This window comes from Vanessa cardui, chromosome 19 (assembly GCF_905220365.1).
Source record: "Vanessa cardui chromosome 19, ilVanCard2.1, whole genome shotgun sequence".
NCBI classification, from domain to species: Eukaryota; Metazoa; Arthropoda; class Insecta; order Lepidoptera; family Nymphalidae; genus Vanessa; species Vanessa cardui.
Window position 1 is genome coordinate 10,341,053 of NC_061141.1, and position 27,086 is coordinate 10,368,138.

The 27,086-nt window shown below is 34.7% G+C and overlaps 1 protein-coding gene across 1 annotated transcript; it reads right to left on the bottom strand.

The window, feature by feature from the left end:
* Nucleotides 1–2,085: 2,085 nt before the first annotated feature.
* Nucleotides 2,086–3,058, bottom strand: LOC124537756 (the record flags this gene model as incomplete). Its single annotated transcript, XM_047114646.1, has 1 exon — nt 2,086–3,058. A coding segment is annotated over one exon (747 nt), but the record flags the coding sequence as incomplete, so codon positions are not given.
* Between the last annotated feature and the right edge of the window lie 24,028 nt (nt 3,059–27,086).

Consider the following 27,086-nt stretch of genomic DNA (forward strand, 5'->3'; position numbering starts at 1 on the left):
TACACCCATAGCACACGGCGTTTTTTAAACGCGCAGACGACGCGCAGATTACGCGCGTATACGCGATTCAAACGACATTCGATCGCAACCTTGTAACCTAAGCACACGGGGAGATCGAGAAACGCGCGTCTACCGCGCGTATACGCGCAGATACAGCGAACAGACGCGCTGTGGTCGCGCGTAGCTTTTCGACGTTTAACAGCCTGTCCAGATGACGCGTTTTACGCGCGAGTCCACACGCGCGTTTCAAATTCTATTGCAACCAGATGCCGCGTTTTACGCGCGTTTCTACGCTGGGAGGGATCCAGCCAGTTACGAACATGAACTCGGAAACAACGGTTGTGTTGTGGCTTGCATACCGTCGATGGAAAAATCGTAAACGAAGAGAACGTCGACGATTTAACGTGCACCCAATTCTACGTGACAGAATGACGCATAGTATTGATGTAGACTGTTTATAACTGTTACCTTTCGGGATAGGTATAAAGAAACAATATTAAGTTATAAAATTTTTAATGCACAGTAACTTCGTATATACAAACAATTTTTGCTTAGCTAGTTACTTAAGTTACTTGTTACTTCTTATAATGACTATTATATAAATTTATGCCAGCTAGACTCAGCGTGGGTCACTTGGGATAAAAGGCAAGCTTGAAAATTCAATGTTCACTAAACCAAAATGTAAGGTTGAAAATTAGGCGCCACTGACGAATAAATTAGTTGATGTGGTTTGAAAGAATACACCGTTCGCCAGACCGGTGTAAACAAAATTTATAATATAATTCAAAGGGGGTACATCACCAAAGTTTCCAGCTACACGTGGATACCGTCAACGGCTTAGGGAACAGGCCTGCCGTCCTTGGATTTGCACCAGCCGCTATCTGGGCACACTCAACCAGGAACCCGGAGCCGTTCACTCTTAATATTTCCGTTCAAGAAGTCCACGTGGTGGGTAAATCCGATTAAAAAAAAAACCTCCTGTAATACGAAATATACAGGTTAAATAAGTTAAGCAAATGATAAATACCTTTAACGAGAGATGTAAGCACGAATTTACCTTCTGGAGGTTCAAAGTCCTGCTTACACAAATTGACGATCTCAACTCCGGAAAACCATTTCAAAGGGTCACTGGAAACCACAATTTACACATGAATACGACTTTTCGATTTGCCAACCAATGCATTTAATCAAAAACAAGAATTAAAGACTTATAATTTTTTACGAGTCGGTAAACATGATATAAAGTTCTGTCAAACTTCAAAACTTATGTTAATATAAATTCTGAAAAGATAACTGCTATTAAAGCACTGAATACTAAACAACCACATATTAAGAAACTCAATTATTAAGACAACTCACCGATATATTCAGTATATCGAATTAGAAGTTTGGATTCGGTGTGAAGCCGATAGTTCCAAAATTCAAAAAGAACGAAATCGAAAGTTCACGAACCTTTGAAAGGTTAGCGAGTGTGACCAGTATCAATACCAAAATACCCTTAATGAAAAAGGAATTATATCCATAATTAAATCAAGGAAATAATTATGGAATAATTATTAAAATTAAGAAAAGCCAAATATGAGGCAAAGTAAATTTATCATAACTAGACTCCGACACCTACATCGAAGAACTAACCTTTAAACTGGAAGACAGCTATTAAATTAATCTGAAACGATGTGAAATGACCTCTAATAAAATTCAACAAACGAATTAAATGATTAAAATCTTATTTTAATAATTGTTTTAATGCACCTTTAAAATAAATGTAATTTATTTTATTAATTAAAATTTTAGAAAATGCCAAGTCGAAGCGTTATACTAGCAACACCGACATAAATTAAGTGGGAAATGGGTCAATGGCACGGAATTTAGCGAATTTACACTTTTTTGACGTTTTATATAATTAAAAAAAAAAGTTAAAATTATGAAAATAATTTTTAATGTAACATAACATTATATCCAAAGCTCAGAGAACACGGTGAAAAGTTTTTTAACTACTTCCGGATGTCAGTAACATCGTTTGATGAATTACTAGAAATTATTCAAGAAGATTTGACTCCATGTCAAAATTATGTGGTACGGGATACTGTCTCTGCAGAAGAAAAACTCGTGATTACTTTGAGGTAATATTTTTTATTATTGTAATGTAATTGTACTTTTATCAAGTTTGTATCTTTAAACTAAGAATCAATTTAACAAAAATAAAGAATTTGAACAAAAACACCAAAAATTAGGAATCATTCAAACTTAACATTTAATCACCATATAGTTCCATCAATTCAGATTCTTGTGAATCTTATGTAGAAGCCGGTTATGGAGTTGTTGGGTTATTGTAGGCAGACGTTGTTGATGGGGTGTTGCGTTGCACAGTGCAATAACCTCGATTGTAAGACGAAAAGGTTGCAGGAGGAACTGAAGATATTGAGGGGTCTATTGTGTTATATCCTGTTTCTTCAAAATAGTCTCTCTGTCCACGTTGTGTCATTCCTGTTTGGTAATTATATTGTGGAGGTATATAGACAGAACGAGCAGTTGAAGGTTTATGATACAGGGCTTGTTGACCTTGAAGTAGTTTCATTAGTTGAAGTACTTTCATTAGTTCAATTTTTGTTTGAAGTCTGTTCTGCTCTGATATTTTAAGAAGCTCTTTGTGTAATGATAAACAAAATAGTTTGTCATCATCAGACTCGGTTTGGTTTGATGTATGTGGCTGATTTTTAGATGCTAAATTTGTTTTTATGATAGCGAAAAATTCTTCGTCGGCCGCATTTAGTTTTTTCTTCTTTTTTGCTTGACTCACTGGAGGTCTCATTACATCTTCCCCATCGCCAGAAAAGTCTTCTTCTTCCACTGCAGCAGGAGTGGTGTTAATGTTGCTATCAGTTGTTTTATTGCGTGTCGATCGTTCGAGGAACATCAAACGTTCAAAATAGATATATTTGGTTTTGCCGGAGGCTCCTGATCCAGACGGAGCGGTTTTCTTTTTCTTCATTTCTCTTACAAATCCATCACGTAACCCTTTCCACTTCTTTTGCAAAATATTACCTGTAACCAGTAATATAATGATTTAATTAGTGTGGTAAATAAAATATAAATTAACTAAACGCATTTTTTTTTTCAGATATTTGGCTACAGGATGTTATTTTGCGGATCTGCATTATGCTTACAGGTTGGGAAAGTCTACAGTTATCGAAATAGTACAAAAAACTTGTTACGTCATATGGCATAAACTGAAAAATATCGTAATGAAAGTACCTACGAAGGCTGAATGGGAAGAGATTTCTAAACAGTTTCAAAAATACACAAATTTTCCAAATTGCATCGGCGCCATTGATGGCAAGCATATCCGTATTATAAAACCTAATGATTCTGGGTCTCTTTTTTATAATTATAAGAGTTATTTTTTAAGGTTATGGGATGGTTATAGGTTTGACCACACTCTTTACGAAACATCTCTAATTCATATAAATACTGAGGCAGTAAGGCCTAATGCCAGATCGCTGAACACAAGAGACAGATTCGCTGATTATTTTGTTAACGAAGGCAAACTCCCTTGGCAAGATAAAATGATATAGTCATATTTTGTTTTACAACAGTAGCTCTTCATTCATTTTAATCGGTCTTATATCATTGTTATTTTCTCTCGACGTAGATACATAATTTCTCGACTCTTCACACTCATTAACATCTTCAACACGAATATTATTACTCACACACTCATCTTCACTCATATAGTTAAACTCTGATGTCAGAGCGACACTTTCCATTTTTTCCGCATTGATGAGGGTAGTTTGGAAAAAAAGTTACTAAGACTTGTACGGCCTTATCTCAATACGTGCGCTCGCTGGAAGATACCGCGCGCGACGACCGTAATCGTTCTTTTGGGGACAGTTATTGTTCTTCACTTGGTCTCTTTTATAAACGACCTTAATACTCTTCCATTTTTTTTGAAGTGCAATGACTGAAAACAATAATAATTTTAATGTTAATACTTTAGTTATTTATTACGTTAATTTTAAAGTACTTGCAGGTGAATTTCTAACCAACTTCAAAAAATGTAGGAGATTATCAATTCGTCGGAATCTTTTTTTTTTGTATGTTCACCGATTAATCAAAGACGCGTGGACTAATTTAAAAATTCTTGTTTTGTTTGATAGGGTGTACTTCCTAGGTCACCTAGGTGGTCCATTAGTCATGAGATCAGGATCTGATGATAGGATCCGTGAGAAATTCTTAATATTTGAAGCCGGTTATTTTAATTGCTTGCATCTTTTAGATTATAAATAAGTATGTAAGACTAACAGTCATCCCCGGCCATAGAGTAATATGATATTAGGGTATAGAGTTATCACTCTAGGCTATCTATCATAGTATGCAAACCAGCGCTCCAAGCGTTAAGTGGCCTAACTACTTTTCTCCTATATATAACTATAACTTACGTATATAATATACCGTACCGTATATTACTGCCATTACTTTTTTCATTTTTTAGATTTTAGAGGATAATTTTATTTAACACAAGATTTTTCTCTTTCATTATAATATCGATTAATAAAATATACTATAGTTTTTAATGTTATAATAAAATATTAATTTTAAAGAAGAAAACTTATGTCAAAATAAAAATAAAAAATTCATTCATTTTTTTCTTTTACTATAATTTTTAAGCGCAAAATTCTGAATAAAATCGTCTTTTTCGATGTATTTTCTTACACCACTTAATATACGATTAGTATTTTTACACAAACTGTATAAAAATAAATTACAAGACAAATCAATTAAGTATTTGGACAATTGAGGACCATGTTTCTCACGGTTAATAAAATTAAAATTACAATGCACCATGATTAAAGTTTTTATATAATTTTTTATATTATACAATTTGGTTTTACTTTTTAAAATAAATAAAACCATATCTTGGACATTTGACAACACTTCAATAGCTTCCTTTGATGGGTATGTGAGTAGATTTTTGCCTTTTATTCTTTCTTTTCTTAGTGTTAATTCAATTTCATTAAAGTTATTGGAACTTACATTTGATTTGCATTTTTTACAATTTTGAAATATATTTTTTCTTCCTTGCTTAATCACATACCCTGTTACATATTTTAATATATCGAACAATAGAACATTTTCTTTTTTTTGCTTGTTTATCAAGTAAGATATGGTCATTTACAAAATCATCGTAAATTATTTCATTTGAATTACAGTTTGAGGTCACCTTGTTCCTTCTAAAAAAGATCTTTTTTAAAGAATTAAGCAGCATATTTTGAGCAGAGTCTGCTTCACAATTAGATCCTTTGGAGTGACTACACAAATTATTTACTAATACAGAGGCAAAGGCTATTTCGAATCCAGCACATGTAGGATTTGTATTGCGTACCCCATGACTGCGAATTGACCCAAAAAAGTTCTCCAAAGGATCCTGATTGAAATATCTCATTCAAAATGACCTCAAACTGTAATCCTTTTCCAGTTTTTTTTAGTAAATTCAACATTTTCAATTGTCCAAATCCAATTATTTATAGATGGCACACTATTTGAATTGCCCTGTTTATCAATAAATTTCATGGTCTTTAGGAGCTGTTTTGCATAAGTCCATATTTTTTGATGGGAAGAAAATGGAGTTACAGGACCCAGCAATGGATTCCCTGGATTTTTCTGTGCATTTCCATAACTGCCATTTAGTGAATCGAAGAGGTCATCAAAGAATTTTATAATATTTGCATTATATTATATTAGTACCTCTCGTTTCTTCAGGGATGATTTTATGATCTGCAACAATGTAAACAACATGTAACTTCAACATGATGCATATTTAGGACGCTGTATAAAAGTGTAAATGAGAGCCTAAGTGTTGCTTACCTGCAAAATATCCCATACACATGGCAACATTTGCACTAAAAACATGGGATGCACATAGGACCTTCATTTTTTTAATTTTTCCAAGAATCACGTGGTTTTCTGTTAATTTTGGTAAAAATTTTAACCCTTTAAATTCTGGACTTTCTTCAAACAATTGTATTATATGATCCCGTTTACCAATAAATTTTTCATTATCAATTTCACAAATAATGTTTTTTGTGAGCGTATTATTTCTGATTCCTTTTAGCATATGTGGAACGTCAAATAGTGGTGCTATTTATTTATTATTTATAATAAATATGTTATCTTTTAGCCCCTTATTATTTCTCAAATGCATAATTCTCGTATCATTTACTAATTCTTTGATGGCACCACAAATGGTCGCTATGACATTGAACCCAGCTGATTGCACTTCATAAATTATTCTTTTAATTATGTTTTAGGAGTACTCCCACCACAAAATGTATAGGCAAGTGGCTGTTTATATATTTTATTAATTCCTCGCAGCATAAATACCAAAACATGGTCAGCAATTTTATTTTCTGCTGTTATACCATTATTAACAAATCCTCTAATTAAATCTTTTTTTTTTATTATAATCAAAGTGAGGTGTTAGTTGCATTCCATCAAATAACACAACACATAATTTGTCAATCTCTGACATTTTTGCACGCTTTTTCTTAAGGCTTGCAAATATACTGGCATTTATGCCTGGTGCAACCAGGCATAAATGCCAAGCACCAGCGCTGGATATCTAGATATCTAGATATGCGGCTTAATGTGACTAAAATATTCCTGAACCACCTATATGCCCTAGGTCTACAGTCTCATTCATAAAGGGAATTATGAATTTATAATCATGCACTATAACATGTCACTGTGGAAATTGGGGAAATTATAATTATTAGAAATAATATAATTTGCTAACTGATTTTCAATATTCATGTACCTTTCTATTTCTTGTATTGTTTTCTCAGCATCGTCACGATCAAATATAAGTGAGTGAAACTTATTGTTTTATATTTTCATAAAACTTTTACTGGTTATGTTAAAATAATTTTGCCGTAACAATTTAAAGTCCCTTTTGAACCTGCCATTCACAACTTCAACCACCCTACGGCATATGGTGACTGCTCTTGATTTATTTGCCTCAATAGTAGATAATTGCGTTTCACCCTCCTCTAATGAAGCAGGCACGTAAGTCCTATAACCACACTGGTTTAACAACGGAATTGAGTCACGAAAGCCTCTATCTAATATAAAGGCATCACATTCCTGGAAATATTCTCTCTCTCTAGAGGTTTTCCATCTTGAAATTCTGTTTTCATAATATCAGCATCGGATGTTGTGGTTGGGTATGGACCCAAAACATTTATGATATACCCATCCGTGCTTACTATTATAAATAGTTTCATAAGATTCCTGTACTTATGCAGGCTGTAAGTCTTTTTGGTATAAATAATTGGAACTCTTTTCAACATAACAATATTTCCCATCATATATTGCTATTGGGGTTTCAACTCCCTCAAAGTTTCCAAACAAAGACTTAGGTATTGCGAGATTTCTTCTTACTAATTGTTCTCTATTAATGTGGTTTAACCCAAGATTTCTTGGTACAAAATGCTCAGTAAGTAGTTCTCTTAATTGATGAATCCACTTCTAGAGTTGTCCGAGAGATCTTTAATAAGGTTGCCAATCTTTCATTTGAATCTCCAGTTCTAAGCTTCATCAGATAAGCGGCCAGTGCTACGGCTGATTTTGATATTTCTGATAGTTCAGGAACTTCAGCGAACGTCTGGTCGAACTGCTCTTTATTTAACCCAGTCCATATCCGAATAACATAGGCCTTTATTTCACCAATGTTTTCAAAATGAAGTAGTGAAGTACTTTCAACTTCTTTTAGAGACATCATATCATAAATATGTCTCTTAGTAAATGTCTGAACATAATTGGATCTCAAACTATCCAGAAAATCCCATGCTTCGATAGCCAAATGTTGACCACAAAGACGGTTATTTTCTGGGATGTAATATTTATATTCATTGAATAACATTTTACGAGTAGTAAGTGGTACTCTGTATCTTTCTGTTCTTTGGCATCCTTCAATGAAGCACCTTCTTTTAGTTTCAATAGCTCTCATGTACTCAGACAAAACAACAGAAGGTACTGGTTGGTTGCTGCTAACTCCTGCATTTGGAGACACAGCAGGAAGAGCTTGTTTGCTTCATATTTCGCTAGGAATTGTAAAGTTTTTTTTCACATTTTAGTTATAGATATAATATTTAAATAAAATATAAAATAACAGATATAAACAAGAACTACTCAAATATAGTGTTTATCAAAGTACTAGCAGTTTATATATTGTATCAATAGTTAACATCTCACAATATCTATTGCAATCTAACAATTTTTACAATTTTATGGTGACAATGGTTATAAATATACTACACATGTACATCGTAGTTTTTTGATAAAAAATAAGATTTATGAAGAATTGTACTCAGTCCTGATTTACATCATTTTTATTGAATGTAGCTAATAATATAATTGAGCAGATTACGAGAGAATATTAATTACTTACAGTACGAGGAATAATCCATTCTTGTATGACAATATAAATTCTTGATTCACGAATTGAGTTCTTATGAAGTCTATGACTAACTCGTGGGAAGGGATTTAGATTAGAAAGCCACGAAATTCGTATTTTTTTAGAACCCCCCTGTACCACTCGGTTCTATCACTAATTTGGATGATCTATATACCATTAAAATAAAAGAGTGTTATAAGTATAAATTTTTATTTATATATATATATTTTATACATTTTATTAATTCTTCAAAAGGATCGAAATGGTTTATTTTAATTTTTCGCCTCCACATCACCTCTATTAACCATTCCGTAAAATTTCCTTTATAATTTTCATTGGCATACAATCTTTTCATTAATCTCCAGTGACTTTCGATTCTTTGTGTATGGACCCCATCTGGTGCTACAGATTTATTGACGGGGTCACTATGGTTTACTTTTTTATGTATATAGCCATGTTCAGGAAGGGCAATAATATCCTTTCCAAAAATCAGTATGTATTGTGGTGCCTTCCCAAACATGTTTCTTAATTAGCCCCACTAACACATCGGCATTACGCTCATTTCCGGGGCATACTTCTAAGCGAAGATCATCGCTTCCGTCTTCAATGAGGCCCAGAACCCAATGTTCTTCTACATTCCGTCCTCTGTTATATTTTCTACGTCCAAATTTGGACTCATCCATCTGAATTTTGCCTGGGCCTCCAATTTTCTGAAGACTTTCTTCATTTTCCAAATAATATACTACGATTGCTTCCCGGCAGTAGCTGTACCAGTCAACAATCATAGCTTGAGACACTACAGTTTCTCTCCAATGTTTCGTCTCCTTTCGTGCCAATTCATAAGTATAGTTCTCACTAAATAAATATGTGAGTTAAAATATCAAAGGTAGTGGCAACCTTGAGTTTTCGAACCATGTTCCCAATGCCCTACTGTAGGATTTGGTTCGGCATTTGCCTTTTCGGCAAGAAAACTTGTCCACTTGACCATGACTCGTGGTTTCACTCAATTTCATTGGTTGCTTGTGGTATGTTCACATTTTGGAAGTTGGCAGTAAGCCTCGCTGCTCAGCAAAAGCAATACATTGCTCATGATTACCTGAAACAATATGAAAAAATTCCACTGTTATAAACCAAGTTCAAGTACTTTATAGTGAATATTTTGATGACGTTCATTAAGTTAATAAGTTTATTACTTATGGCTTAAAAACTGTGAATTTAGATAAACGAAAGGTAAAAATGACTCGTCCGCCTACAAGTTTATGCGTCATCTACTGGAACCAGAAGACGACGGCTGCTCTGGCATATCCCGGGACGAACCAGGTGTTGGTTCGGCGGAACAAACAGGTGTTGGTTCGGCGGCACGACTAGAGTCCAACTGCACTATAGTCAACTCTTCGGTGGACGATGGCGTAGACAACGAGGCTTGGAGCTTCGGTGAAGACATGGTAGTCATACAAATATCGACAGGAATACAAAAAGATGCTCTCAACTGCGCGGCTATAAGATGAATGATGTTTGACACTTGTTTGTTCGTTTGGTATGAAACAAAATGGCGGTCACCGATTGTCATCCATAAAAACGTCAAAATTGTTAGTAAATTATTGTATTTTTAATTATTAATTTCGATCAAACTGAGTGATTCCGAAACCTAATATTTTGTGGAAATACTTAAATAAATATAATCTTTCGAACAGTAAACATTTGAAACAGAAATTCGTGGCTTTCTAATCTAAATGTGAGCCAACTCGTGCAGCTAGAGAATGTTCGCAGACAAACGTTACAATGTCCTAGTAGTATTCCCTGGTTAAGAGCCTGTGGGCTTTGAGCCAAATCCCAACACGCTTGACATGCTTGATAAAGTACAATGATATACTAAACTAATTTGCTTTCAATGAAAATAACCTGCTCATGTCTTGTAGCTGTATTTTAATCCTACCTAGGTAAATTTAAAATACATACATTAAGTTAAAGTAGCTAATTACTTAGGAGAGTTTATATTTACTTACAGACTGAGGTGCAAGCCGTTGCCGAATCACTGATAGAATTATTTATCGTTTAATGGTCGTCGACGTAATGTATTGCAGTTACTAGTTGCTATCCCACAATTCACACAGCGATCCATCGTTTCAGTAATATCCAATCCACAAGCCGGCGAAATAATCCAAATTAACAATTCCAAGTCAAACGTGCAGGCGATCGTCGGTATCCAATGTGAAAGCAAGGGTCGTAAAACGTAGGCGGGTTTGGAGTCCCGCAGTGCAGAGCAGTGGTCGTCGAAAACATAAAATGATCGCGAAAGCACTCGAAACGTATCGAAAAACACGAAACAAGTGAGACTTAGATAACAATGCAACTGGTATAATTGTTAAGTGTCAATGTCATGTTGCCATAGACTATACTATTATATAACTACTACTACTATACTAAATGATTTTGATATATGGAATCTATAATCGAAAAGGATGTTTTTAAATAATAATAGTATTATTATATTAATACACGTTATTTAAAGTTATTTTTATTGAATTGTATTCATATATGGTGTAGTTTAAATTATTATAAGTTTAATACTAAGGTGTGAAGTTTTTATTCTGTAATTAAATAATCGAATAATCGATTTTTTTATTTAATTATTCGTTAATCGATTATTTCATAAAAACACTTATTTGCATATTTCTCCGCTTGTAGATTGAGATTTTATGCAGATTTTTGGTATTTCATACAAAAAAAATAAACTATTTTTTTAAATTAGTTCAATTATTAACATAACTATTCAATTCTGAACTTATTACATTTTGGGCCCACCAGTTTCCATCTCCTTTCAGGCCTCTTGAGTTAACAAATAAGGTAAATGAGGAGTTTGAATCTATATCAAGAACATAAACGTGTATTTTTTGGTGTTCTGTATTGTTTGGCCTCTCACTTAATAAAAAGGTTTCACAGTGTTTACATGAAATTTTGTCTAATTTTTTTTTCACTATATAACCTGCAATGTAATGCAGTAGGTATTCTTTTCTTATATTCTTTCAATGCAGGTAAGTAGATTTTGAGTGTCTTCTGTGTATTCTTCAAACGGGGTTAATTAGCATTGATTTTGTCAACTTCTAAAGTCGTAACACAGGTGTAGCTACATAATCGTCGCAAGTGCAATTAGCATTGATGCTTGGAGTTACACTGTTATGCACAGTGTATCGTACTTGCAGTGCACTTGGGTTCATTTTGTCCACCAGCAGCCCTTACAGGAGAAAAACATTTCTATACAATCCATGAAGTTTTGTATGTGAGGAAATAACTAACTTCACCACTTTGCAACAAGTCCATGGCTAAATTTGCAAAATTCATAGTGTCTTTCTATGAGGCCAAGAGCATGTGTTCGGCGTCTTGGCCATTTACCATGCATGCATGCCTGTCATTTATTGAAAATGTGATTCATTTTAAAAAATTAGGTAAATCTTTTTTCGTATCAGTCAAGACTGGTGTGTTCACCTCAGTGGCATTTCTTTCTGTATCAAAGTTCGTTGTAGCACTGTATCCAGAAGGGCCTACTGTTTAATAATTTCCAGAGAGACCGGGTCTTGTTATCAGCCTGAAATAAAAAAATTACAGATGCCAATTATTCTTAAGAATATTAAATAATTCAGTAAAATTTTACACAAAAATCAGTCTGAATCTGATACTATTATTTCCTCATTCTCATTCTTGTAAATATTTTGATTTAATCTTTTTAGCATTTCGTCACCTGACTTGAAATTAAGGCAGTTTTGGCCGTGCCTTGGGCGGAGACCTCTCGCTGCCGAGCATCGTCAACGAAATGCTCGGCAGCGAGACGTGTTGGTCGGAGATGCGCTCCTTCTGCGAAATCGTGATGTCGCAGAAGGAAGCCGCGGAGCGGGAGCGGGAAGAGGACGCCGCTGCAGACCCGCTCCGCCGTAGAAGACCGGGGATGAGGAAGAGGCGCTACGCGCACCTTCTCCTTCCGCCCCAATAGGCGCCGCAGGGACCAGGGAGGTCTCAGTACTCTGGGAACCCCCCCTAGGTGTTGGAGGCCCGCATAGGCGGGCCGACCGTCAGGGCGTCACGGTAGCTTGCGTAAGCGATCCCGTGGCGCCCGCCGAAAGACGGAGAGGGTACCGCTGGTTTTTTAGTGGGTAAGCCCGGTGGATCTGGGTGCACTAGGCGTTCAGGAAATCTGGGAGTCCCACACACACCCACTTTCCATCACGTGTGGGAAGCGCGTAAAGCGTTTCTCCAGCGAAAAAAAAAAAAAAAACTTTTGGCCGTGCCTTTTGATGATGTGGAATGTTGAGTTAAGAGATTTTCTCTAATAGACCTTGTTATTTATTTGTTCCTTTTTCAGTTTTTATATCGTTTACTTTGCTAAATAGTCGCTCGCATTCTGCATTAGAATGTGGCAATGACAAAATTTTAAATCGCTGTCATAGTGGGGTCATTTATTAGATATCTTTTACGAATGGCACTGCACGCTGCAACAATAACTTTTTTACAATTTTGTCTGAATATTTTCTTTCGATTTCTTCAACCAGTTCTAATGTCTTTGTAGCTCCAAGTCCTCGGTAAATGCACTTCAATTCTTTGTGATGTACTTCTTGAGTTGGATCATTTATATAGCTGGCAGGAAAAATGAGACCTAATAACTGTTTATATAAAGTTGTCAAAATCAAAATAAACTTTCGCACCCTTAATAATAAACCGTCATAACACAAAAATCTTAATTTGTGGAAATCTCGTGTTAAAGATTCGAAAAACGTGTGTGTCAACTTCAAATTAGCGTAACTTTATAATTAAAACACCTACATAAACTATTTCAGCACTTTCGGTGACTGTCTGCTAAGATAAATTACAAAAAAAACAATCAGTTTAACTTTTTTTTAAATAGCAATATTAATTATTAAAAGTAGTTGTACAGACATAGTTCACTTTATTACAAAAATGTGCATTGTTTTTTAATTTTGTGGGTGTCTTAACTAGTTTTGTCAAAATAATAAATTGATGCATTTTATTATTTTGACAAAACTTGAGTTATGGAGCGTAATACGTGTTAGTTCATTTTAAAATTATAATTTCATGCATACAATGGTATTAATGCAGATTGTTACCGTTTATTTCTTTATTCTTTGACAAAAGGCTGAACAAATAAAAGGGTTTTGTTTTGGATACAACTTTTAATTGAGTAAAAACTTATTTTTGCGATATAACTAATCAGTCTTAAAGTTATGGCACCATTTGTTTTAATTGTTATATTGCTTATTATCTAGTTAGAAACTCCGAGTAGCCTCAGAAATAACATACTTAATACAAAATTCTAAAAAGTTAACTTTGCCAACAGCAACGAGGAACGAAAAATATAACAAATCAAATAAAATAATAATATTCTTATCAAAGTTCTTACAATTATCAAAAAACAATTAAATTCTTTGGGTACTCATTCCTCATTAAACTTAAAACCATAAGGTAATTATAATAGGTATAATAGGTATATATATTACGGTATTATAATAGTCAGCATAATAACTGGGAATTAATAACTTAGATATCAAGATGTTCAAATCTTTAATCTTATTCTGGCAAAGCTTCTGTTTTCCGTTGTACAAATTATGTAAAGTAATGTCCGACAAAGCAGGCATTTTCTTACGTTTATTCCGTACGACTACTTTGTGATAGTTTTCTTGTCCAAAGGAATCCTTGTAATAGAACGTAAAGGGATCCTCTTTATTGATATACAACACTTTTATATTATTCCACACCACGTTGTTGCCTTCATCGTTAACGCTGTAGTTGTACCCCCATTCTTCTTGCAATAGTTTCAGATTTTTGAAAAAATCGTAAGATAGTTCGTGAACAGTGAAGGAGTTTTTGTTCTTCTTTGCATTTTTTATCAACGGAATATACTGATATGGAACATAAATTGGACCTGATTTGAGATTTTTAGTAATTTCTTTCTATGTACGTTGTCCGCTTCATTTTGGCTATGTACTTTAATCAGAAATTTGTGCGATATTGACTGCAAGTTTGGTAAGATATGTACCGCAAACAGGTATAAGGTAGTCATGTATTTGTTCTTATTTTGTCCGCAACAATTGTCTGAATAAAATGTCATATTTAAAGGTAATTCATTTTCAAGGTAATTGAAAACACAGGAACCTTGTTGAGGTTATTTTGGGAATTCAATAAGGCAGCTATCTTCCGTATAATAATTCTGTTTAATATTATGAGAAACACTTCTGTAACACACCTATAGTTTACACGGTCCAGGGCAAGAAGGAAGAGTGATGGCCGCAGATAATATTATAAAAATTATAATAAGTAATTAGTGTTGCTATGACAATAAATCTTAATTATTTATATTTGTTTTTATTGCTATATCCAACACCCTTCCTCAATAAAAACAAATTAAACTTCTATTAATACAATTTAAACATCTCTACATCTTTTACAAAACTTCTATCTCTATTATCAAACTATATTTTTAAACTAAATTCAATCTCGAACAAAATTTACTAATCCCAAATCTTTACAAAACTTGTGAAATTTTTCTCTATTTAAACTTTTGGTAAATATATCTGCGAGCTGTCTATCTGTACATATAGAATTCAAAGTAACTATTTGTTTCTTAACTTTATCTCTAATGAAATGATATTTTAAATCAATATGTTTAAGTTTCTTATGCTGTTCTGGATTTTTAGATACTTATAAACGCTTTTAGATGCTATAAACTTTCATTATATATCCTGAGGTAGAATTTCTTTTAATCTTTTCGCCTGCCCAATCTGCGTCTGTATAACCTATAAGTGGTGTATATGTTCCTACCGCGAAAACTAATTTATATCCTATTGTACCCTTAATATACCTTAAAATACGTTTTAACGCTTTCCATAACTGTGTCTATCATGTCTTCTTGTTGAAATCATCTTACAACTAGTCTTGCCTTATAGATATTCTTTCTATTTTCTCTTTTAACTTTAAAAACCCATTTAGTCTCTATTGCCTTCTTGTTGTCTGATAAATCTGTCTCTATCCAAGTTTTATTCTTCTCTAAAGCCTGTAATTCTCTTTCGATTGCTTCTTTCCATCTGTCTGAAGGCTCACCGTGAATAGCACTCTCATAGGTAATTTCTTCATTATTTATCGCTGTAAACCCTGTATAATAATCCTTTAAATAATTTGGCTTCTTTATAATACGTGACCGCGTAGTTATTGACCTGTCTTCTATATCTTCCTCGTTGTTATCATCCTCTTCTGTACTTTGGTATGTTTGATCTATATCAAAAAATTCTTCTTGACCTCCAAGACTTATTTCTTGTTCTATGTTGCATGCTTCATCTGTAAATTCTACATCACTATGATCGAGTCCCACTTTAATCTTCTTTGACTTGGAATGTGTACATAAACTTCTGTTCCGAACGTCTTTAATAAATCTATATCATACCTTGGTTTATTATAACGTCTGCGGAAAATTCGTCGAAAACAATTCGTCGAAAAACATTTTGTCGAAAACAATTCGCCGAAAACACAATTCGTCGAAAAACACAATTCGCCGAATCACAAATCGCCGAATCACAATTCGCCGAATCACAATTCGCCAAATCAGAATTCGCCGAATCAGAATTCGCCGAATTACAATTCGCCGAATCACAATTCGCCGAATTACAATTCGCCGAATCACAATTCGTCGAATCGCTATTTGTCGAAAACGATTACTGCATGGCACATTATTAACTGAGCAAATTTTACGGAGTATTCAATCCTCAAGTATAACCGAATAGATTACTCTCTGTTATACAAAAGCATCCCATACCTTACTTATATATGTTTGTATACTAATACAAAAAATATAAATAAATTTCCGCTTTCAGCCGCACCCGGAGTCAACGACGAGGACGTAGCGGATATCTGACCCCATTTTTATATATTTTTTTGTATTTTTTTATATTTTTTTTGTGTTTTTTAATTCTTTTTATATTTTTTTTTGTATTTTTGTTTTTCAAATTAGTTTGAAATTTTTAAATTTTTTTTTGTTATTTTTTTTTTACTTTTTAATTTTTTTTGGGGGTTTTTCAAATTTTTTCTTTTCTGTAATAATAAACATGAAGTATGACAGATATGTAGTAAGATGAGCAGGTAAAAAGCATGCGGTGAGTTTTTGTTCACAACGACAAATTGTTGGCAATCGCTTTCAGATATTGTATTTTATCTTCGTACAGCGGTTCGTCGTACTTGTGTACGATGTCTGTTATTCGTTTAATCAAGTCTCGGTATTTCTTCGATTGCGGCGGTTGAGAAACAGCATTGCGCAGTTCTGCAATCACTAACTCGTTTTTTGATTGCTCGATCTTAAGGCATCGAATCAAGGTCCACAATGTGTGATGTTTTTGCCTCACTATTTCATTGAAACCCCGATGCCACCCTTCGACGCCGTTATTCGTTCGAGGTAGATTAGATCGGCATGCATTGTACTGGTTCCAGTACTTGATCGGAAATTGTGCCTCTCTTTGATTTCTCCTTCTGTCATATCGAATGATGAATTCTGATTCGAACGAAAAAATGAATTCTTCCATCTCCTCTGCTTCGAAGACTTCTTCGGCAATGCGATTAAATGTAGCTACTACATCACAAGGCTTCAAAAAAGTAAGTGCTCCCAAGAGTTTGATTTTTTGTGAAAACTCCGTGTCGGTATCATATCGAGTTTTGAAATCGAAGGCTACAACTTTGCGGTAAAGAGCCTGATTTAGATGGAAGTTGCAAAAACGTATTAGCACATTTGGGAACACTGTTGTTAAAGCCTTGACGACCGCTTGTTCCATATCTAACATCACCGATTCCGGATTCAGCTCCGGATTAGCTTCTTTCAGTTTGCTGAACATTTCTTCATACACTACTGCGCTTTTTCCGGGCAACAATGCAAACACCAGTGGGACGATCTTTGTGTCCACAAGAGCATGAATCGAATAAAGTTGGGAGAACAGAGACGAACATGCTCCTATTGTGCCATCGACAAACCAATGTTTTGCGCTAGTCAATAGTCTTAGGTTTTCAACGGTTCCGAAGATAAGCATTCTGTCGTCGACCGCCCCTTTGTCATAAATCAGAAAGTCATGATTTTTTTCAGTTACCCGGAATTGTGATGGAATTACAATTTCTTTTAGATTGACAGGATTCATTAAATCTTCCGTTGCTGCGTGCCGAATATTCCGAATTGTTCTTTTCAAAGAACTCATTGACGGCATGTGAGCAGCTACACTGTCATGTATTAGAGCGGACGTAGAAGCGATTATCACGTGTGGACTTTCCGAAGTTTCCAGCGCAGTCGTTTTTATTTCGTTTCTAAGTTCGACTACCTTAACTTTTGCAGCTTCAGCGCTTTGATTGTGGCTTGATTCTTTGACAACTTCCTCATTTCTGTTTGTTATTATTCGGGCAGTGCAATTTTTTTTCTTTATACCGCGCTCAACACATTTCCAATAAACATTGCCATTTTCTTTGTTGTCACCGTCTTTGTGGAAGAGAAATCCTTTCCATAATAATTGCGGCTTCCCTTTTTCACTCAAAACAAATTGTGTCATTGTCGCGTTTTTTAGTGTACTGTGAGTCGATTGGATGTGGAGTAATATGAAATATGGATACAAATTTTGAGCACAGAAATGATCAGCAATATTTTACACTTTAGAAAACTCAGGATAGGTCAGTCAACGTTTACAACCTAGATTGCTTCGATGCAAGATGATTCAAAAAAAAATTAAAATCCTAAGTGTTGCAGTGCGGCGAAAAAAAAAACAGTTTTCAGTGGACTCGAATAGTCCAAAAAGTAACGTATTTACTTATTGATTGTGGAGGAGAAAGACATAAGTAGTCGACCGCACAGAGAAAAAGAAATCTTTCGGGAATGAACGAGAAAAAAATTTACCAAATCCTGAGACATCGAAACAGTCGGCTTTTGATAGAATTCACCACTTAACGTTACCAGTCTTTTATGATACAAGTCGAACGAATATGATCGGCTTCTTCGTTCTTCTCCTTTTATGGGATCGTTGTAGTATTGATACCGTGCAGCTACTCTTTGTCGTCGATCACGATTGTAAGCATTTTGTAGAGTGAACGACAACAGTTCATGGAGATACTCTTCACCAACTCCTTTAACAATGGCAAAGTTTACGACGATCATACGATTATGATCGTTGAAATTACGATTCCAAAACATTTGGCGTATGAATTCTGGCCAGGTTTTGGCATCGCCAATCACATCTTGGAGGGAAAGCCATGAATTTTTTTTTATGAGTTCAATCCAAGTACTCGTTCTTGTAACCTTAAATTTTTCTTAATTTTACCCGCTTGAGTTGAAAGACAACGACTTCAGATGTAGGACGAAACTGGGTTTAGGACGTGTGAAGTGTAGGACGCTATACTTGAAAATCTATATGACTATTTCCCGCTGACCAATCTGTGAAGAATATTTTCTGTTACGTTCGAAAACAAAACTTTAAAAATTTTCCGCTGTAGTTCGAAATATTTATTAATTTTTCCCTCTATAGTTAGTTATTTTATAGAATCTGTTCCGTTATAATTTTGAAACGGAGTATTACGCAATAGTCCAAGATCTATCCGCAATAGTTGAAAATATCTGACTATTCCCCGCTGTAGTTGAACATTTCTATATATATTTTCCGCTATAGTCGAAGGTCCCTAAAAATATTGCCCGCTATAGTTCGGAACAGTATTTGTAACGAAATTCCTGCAAATCTTCTATAAATTTCGATTCGGCGAATTGTGATTCGGCGAATTGTGATTCGGCGAAATGTGATTCGGCGAATTGTGTTTTTCGACGAATTGTGTTTTCGGCGAATTGTGGTTTCGGCGAATTGTTTTCGACAAAATGTTTTCGACGAATTTTCCGCAAATCTTATTATAGAATAGCTCATATGGTGTCTTGCCTTCTGTTTTTGTCCTTCCTGTCCTATTAATAACATATGTTGCAGCACTTACCGCTTCCGCCCAGAATTCCTTACCAAGTCTTTTAGTTTGTAGCATAGTACGAGCAGCTTCAACTAGGGTTCTCATTTCCCGCTCAGCTCTCCCGTTCTGTTCTGGAGTATATGCAACTGTTGTCTCATGAATAATACCCCTGCTTTTACATAAATTTTTAAACTTTAAATTAATAAACTGTGTACCATTATCTGCCCTTAATTTTTTTATTGTTGAACCTGAAAAGTTAATATGAAACTGCCTGTATCGGACTATTGTACTGTACTGTATCGGACTATATTGTATCGGATTTATTATTTAAAAAATAGACAAACCTAAAAGAACTATAATCATCTTTTAAAAGCAAAAAGTATCTGGATCCCCCTAATGATTCTATCTCCATCGGACCACATAGATCTATATGAATAAGCTCTCCTAAGAAACTTGGTCTATAATCACTTCTATTGAAATACAACCTAAGCTGCTTACCTTCTATACACGGTATACACTGTTCTTCATTACCTTGATATTTAATATTATATTTTTTTAATGTTTCTTTTACTAATTTAATATTTTGATGTGCAAAACGTTCATGCCATTCTGTTAAAGATAATAATGCTGTAGACTGATTAAATTTAAAGTTCATAACAAATAAAGGAGACCACCGGTTTCCATACAAACTTGGGCCTGACGTTACAGGGCTCCAATTTAGCCCTCAATTAGTACTTATAAAGATATATTGCTGGGCCAATTTTCAGGTTGATCTGCAATGGCCAAATCAATAAAAAAATTATTAAATATATTTGAGGTTATGTCAATTAATTCTGTTTTAAGTTTAATAAGTCGTGTATATTAGGGCTTTAACAATATTATTCACAATTGGCGACTACCAGAAAACAGTCTGTCAACTAGGCCCATCAATATATACCCTACTACCGAAATAACAATTAAATAAATTATTTTATATGTACCTTCAACACAAAGTGACAGTTTCTGTCATCCCAGCATTTTAGGTCGTATCCTTAAGCTTGTACGTTCTGTAGTTCAAGGTTTTCTCTTATGCTAGCGTTTTAGATCGTATCCTTAACCGTTATGCTCTGGAGCCCAAAGTTTTCTCATATCCTACATTTTAGGTTATATTCTGACCTTAGGTACGAGTTAAAGGTACGACCTCACAGAAAACTGGCGTAAAATGACACTTGTGTCGTGTTTCGCCACGTGAGTGAAGATACTGGAGGCCTAATTCCCCACCCCTTCCCTTCTGGTGTTGCAAATGTCCATGGGCGGCAGCATTCACTTTCCATCAGGTGATCTGTCAACTCGTTTGCCGCCCTTCTCCGTAAAAATAAATAAATAAAATAAAACTAAAGTATTTCGATGGAAAAGGTAATAAATAAAAATGATTACTTATTTATTAATTTATTTATTTATTCATCTTCATCTTCTCTGTACAACAATAAAAAATTATCTAAAAATTGTGCAGGTGTTACATTATTTTGATGCCTTGCCCAACCTAAATACCATATAATGCTCATGGTGTGAGCACAGCAACCTACGGTCCGGTTCCCTACACTACAATTACAATAATATAGTACTATGGAGTCTCGGCCACTCAAAGAGCTGTCAACCAATATATATACAAAATAGGTTTTTTTGCTAATATGTCTGGACTGTATGCGACCTCTTAATAGCCAGGTTGTTTCTGATGTTGACAGCTCCTCAAGCAGGTCACTATCTACCTCTTTGCACACTTCAATTACATAAACACCAGTGCCCCTTATATGCTCCCGGTAATAGGAACGAGCCTGCTTTATTTGGTATGTACCCAATGAGACAAGAATTAAATCATTGAATGATAACTCAGGAAAATCTTGTAAATCATTTTCTTCCACATGTATTGGTTGAAATTGCGCTCTACGTCGATTCAAATTATTCTGATTCACATAATCACTAAGTTTATTGTCTACATACATGTTTAGATGAATGACTTGAAGAATTTCCTGAGCATCACTCCTATTTGTGATAGGAGGATGAAACGCATTAATCAACGCAGCAGCTACTTCAAAATGAACCATAAGATTTTTAGATGCATTATTAAAAAAGTCCTGGCGAAATAGTTTAAAGTCACGTTTAAACCTACCATTTACAACCTCAACAACCCATCTACATATTGTTACCGTTCTTGATTTATTTGCTTCTATTGTTGAAAGTTGCGTTTCACCCTGCTGTAAGCTACTGGGTACATATGTTCTATATCCACACTCATTTAGCAAGGGCAAGGCATCACGGAAACCCCTATCCAGTACAAATGCATCTCCAGGTTGAAAAAAACCTCTTAAAACTGAATCATCATGAAATTCTGTTTTAATTATTTCTGCATCAGAAGTAGTCGCTGGATAGGGGCCAAGTACATCTATGATGTATCCATCTGAACAAACCATCAAAAATGGTTTTACAAGATTTTCATATTTATGAAGACTGTATGTCTTTTTTTTATATTTGTAAGTTGAACTTTTTTGTACATACACATAAGTGCCATCGAGTACTTTAATTGGTTTTATTTCACCATCATGATAACCAAAGAATTCGTTTGGTATCTGGAGATTTCTTTCTTTTATTTGTTCCCTATTAATGTGATAAAGCCCTTAAAATTTTTGCTTTAATCAGTAAAGTACTTAATGTTGTTTGGGGGATTTTAAGTAGGCTTGATAATCTATCGTTTGAGTCCCCAGTCCTCATTTTCATTAAATAAGCTGCTAAGGCTGTAGAACCCCTTTTAAATTCAAAAAACTGAGGCACTTCATTTAATATTTGCCTAAATTGAGCCTTAGTAAAACCGATCCAATGGTAAAATATATGGTCTTCCATATTATCAAAGTCCTTAAAATCTGGTAAATTAACTTCTGTCTCCTTCAAAGATAACATATCTTGAATTTGGTTTGCAGTGAAAGAGTTGATAAAGTTGCTTGTGATATCATTGAGAAAGTCCCATGATGTGCATGACAAATGATGATCACATAATCTATTATTTAAAGGCACATAATAATTATACATTTTTAGCAACTGCTTTCGCATAGAGAGTGTCACCCTGTTTCTTTCACTTCTGTGACATCCTTTTACAAAACATCTGCTTTCTGTTTCAACAGGTCTAAAATAATGAGGTAAATCATCAATCAATCAATTGTATTAGCACGAGGCATTTGCCTTCTTGCCAATTGATGTTCTTGCCTGGATGTATCTTGACTGACAACAACTGCAGGAGACTCTTGATTATCAGTAGAATCTTCGAGGGTTTGAATGGGCATTGAAGTTGACATTGAAGCAGCAGAAGTCGAGGGACCCGAGTGAAAATGACGGAATGCTTTTGTTGGTTTCACCCAACAGGAGTGATACAAAAAGCTTGAAACGCTCATCAAAAAAAATGAAACCATTTATAACACCTTTGTACTAAAATAAAATAATCTTGCTCAATAATAGATATCGACATATCACATTCAATGTATTATAATATTGTGAATGAATGAAACATTTTTATTGCACCTAACTTTAAGCAAGTTATAAACATACAGTACAAAACATGACGGTACAATGTATGTGTATAAAAAAGAAATGAAAGCTTCGTCAGCGGGCTGTCTATTCTGTACCAGTTGAGCTAGGGAAATGTCATCGTCAGAATCAAACTCCTCATCAGATGGCAAACAACTCTCACCCAATGTAATTTCTTGCGAATCATGTGGCCCTTCTTCAATTTCGAGTAGATTTTCTGTGTCTGAGCCATTACCACCAGCACAACTATCAGTGTCTGAAGGTATCTCTTCAAACAATAGCTCGTTTTCAATATCCCGGTCTGAAAGCTTGTTTTTAGGCATTTCCTGTAAAAATAATCAGTTTATTATTTTTGATCAAAACTTCGCAAAAAAAATGTTAGATGTCTCCCAGTGGTTACCGCAGCTAACCACATTAAATAAGCCCACTTTTTACAAAAAGTACGGCAGCCAGACATTTTTTTTTGGCCAATATATCTTAAGATAAATATACTGCACAAAATAAAACATAAATTAAAATTTAAATGATAATATTTACTTACCAGCAAAAAAAAACCTCGCACTCACTAAAAAAACCTTAAAAATGAGGATTTTGAATGAAAGTTTACGACAGTAGATGACTGTGGTGCTAGTAAAAAATAATTGTCTCTGGTCGCTTGGTTCCCTTGAACGATCGTAGTACACAGCACTTCCGTAAGATGGCGCAATTCTTAAATACGCGCCAAAATATAGGTGGTTAACTACATAATAATATAATGGCCACCGTGAAGAAAATTTAAATACTAAACTATTAACGGTTTTATCTAATTATTTAAAAATAAATATTGACAATAAATACATACACTATTACACGAAGTTTAAATACTAAACTATTAATGGTTTTATCTAATTATTTAAGTTACAACAAATACTGTTTCACTAACTTCAAATACTAAACTACTACAAAGTTTTAACTTACTAAAATATAATATAAATTTTTCAAATTTTACAGTTGTTCGGTATTTAGGCAGGTTAAAGAAAACTACTTTGGTTTTGCTAAATACTTTTATCTGAAGATACACGTGTTACTGAGACAAGAAATCGTAGCGAAATGATATTCAAATTTGAAATGTGAAGGACGTATGTACATAGATAAAAAAGGATTACAAATTTATATAGAATATCGTAGTTAACATAGGCAAAATGTCATATAAAGTGAATGTAGTGCAGGTCCACACGTAGCCGCCAACAACAGTATCTACGAAAAAACTAGAGATGTCCCGACTAGTTGGCGACTAATCGGCAAAGAGCGCCGAACGCCGCCGGCTGTGAACTGTTTGATAAAAATAAAGAAAATGAAAAAAACATATTTCTTATAACCATACCTACATAGTCTAATCAAATCAAAGTCACTCTCCTTATATTATTTATAACTTACTTATATTTTTAATTAAGGGTAAATTATGATGTAAGAAGACTAAAGCTTCTGCCCTTTCTGGTAGCAATCGATTTCTTTTTGTTTCATATATGTTTCTGGCCTCTAAGAACAGTCTCTCACTGTAAACAGAACTAGCGGGACAGCAGAGGTACACTTTGGCCATGCGCGACATTTCAGGGTACTTAGAACTATTGCAGCTCAACCAATGAAATGGGTCATCATTACACTTTATCACCGGTAACGCACAGTAGGACTGCAGTTCATGAGCTGCGCTTGACCTGTCATCTTGAAATTCTTGTATTTTTCTTGATGCAAAATTTTGGTAGCATTGCCAAAAATTCCTATGTATAATATTCCTTAGATAGACATATTCCTTATCTATATTATTTTCATCAGTGGAGGTGCTCTGTAAATCATCTTTGCCACTGTCGCTGTCGTCATCACTCATGCTATTCTTCAGAGATTCTAATAAAAATTGGGACCTAATGGTGATGAGATCCTCTGCCTCGAAAAACTGTTGCTTGTATCTTGGATCCAACAATGTAGCCAAGCTGAAGATTTTGTTATGGTCCATGTCGAACCTAATATTCAAATCATTTTCCAGTAGGGCTTTCATTGTAGGGTTTTTCAGATGAGGTATTACTTCAGATACTGATGAGCAACTTGAACTTATTATCTTGGTAATCTCTTCAAACGGCTTTAGCAATTAAATGCTTTTTTCCTAGTATTTGCCACTCTTCATTAGACAAATTTTCAAAATTTACTGATGTTTCAGCAAGGTACAAAGAAACAGCTCGTTTTTGTTCGAAGAGGCGAGATATCATATAGTATGTGGAATTCCATCTGGTACATACATCTTGAACAAGCTGTTGATATGATAAATTTAGTTCTTGCTGCAAATCTCGAAGTTTTGACTGAGCTTGATTAGAGTGATTTAAGTGTGTCACTATTCGTCTCGTTGTTTCATGTATTTGTGCCATGGTATCATGTTTTGAAGCGGTATTAATAGCCAGTTGAAGAGTATGTATGAAACATGGTACTCCCTTAAAAACTTTCAATTTCTGACTGAACTGAACTGCTTTCGACACATTTCTACCGTTGTCTCGTACAACGGCGTGAATATTGGTCATATCTATATCCCACAAAGTTGGAATTTCTTCTAAACTATTTTTGATATTATTGGCGGTGTGTGTTTCAGGGAAATGTTTCATTTGCAATACTGCGTGGTGATATTTGAAACTATCGTCGAACCAGTGAGCTGTAAAACTCAAAAAACTTTCTTCATTATTTATGTTTGTCCACATGTCAGTAGTAACTGAAATTGCAGTTGCACTCATCACTCCTCTTCGTATTTCAGAAGTAGTCTCTTCGTAAAGTTGAGGAATGATGTTTTCTGTGAAATACTTTCTGCCCGGTATGTTTTAATTAGGTTTAATTTTTCTCAGGTTCAGGTTCCATCAGGTTTCTAAAGCCTGTATTTTCACCAATTGACAACGGCTGGTTGTCAAGTGCAATCATTTCACCTATCGTAATATTGATTTCTCTTGATCTTGAGTCTTCACATGATCAGTGTATAGTTAAACTGTCTTCAATATTTTGTTGGCTTTTCTGACTTACAATGACCTCTGACGACACTGAAGTTGACGGAGTAGGCAGTGCTTTCGGTAATTCTTCTGCTGAGATTTGAGACTTAGTGGAATCGTCTGTGCTTGAACATTTGATAGCAGAACCTAACTGAGGTATCAGGGTTGGATGTTTGTATTTAATATGGTTGTTCATGCTTGTAGTGTTAGTTGTAGTTTAGTCTAAAGTCAAAATTGTTGTAGGTGACCTGTGATGCTAGTCTGCGCATCAGAGATATAGTTGCAAGGTGGCGAGGAAGCACTCATGATGCAAGAATATTTAATGAATTCATCCTTAGGGACCGCTTTGAAGCAGGGGAGTTTATAGGGAGATTACTAGGTGACTGGATACAGACTAGAGCCATATTTGTTTACACCGATACTAAATCCACATAACAAAACAAAGTAATATTTATGTTTAAAATTTATTTATTATTTTTTTTTATAATATTCTATTTTTAATTTTAATAACTCTCCCTGTAACTTTAAATTAGATGTTTCCATGTCCTGGTTAAGCATTTGTTTTTTGTGCAGTTCCCTCCTGCATTCTATTTCACAAGTAGCAACTTCATCCGCCGGTGAACAGCCTTTACTGAAATACTACTATAAGAAAACAAACATTGAAAGCTGAGTTACATATTACAACATGTTTTTCTTTGTATGAAATTACTTTTATATACCTTTTTTTTAATTTTTCTAGGTTTTGGACCTAGCATTTGTGTGCCGGATTCAACGAGAAACTTCGATAGAAAAAAAAATAATACGACGTGTATCAGTTGAACTGCTGTATTTCGAATGACGATTAAAAAAGATATAACTTAATTCTAAGTAATGTCAAGTTAGACAACGGCGCAATGCGTATTTCTGCCTTTTACTTGTCGCAGGCGCTTAAACATGCCCCCGGGCGTTGAAAGCTTGGCTTTTAACAGCTATGACGGCAAAGGCAATGGGCAGATCCTATTAAAGGCTGAGTGATGATACCAGTAGACGTCCGAATATCTGCCACGCGAACAATACCGTCCGAACCAGGGTGGACTGCTACGACTCTCCCAAGTCTCCACTTTAAGGGGGGA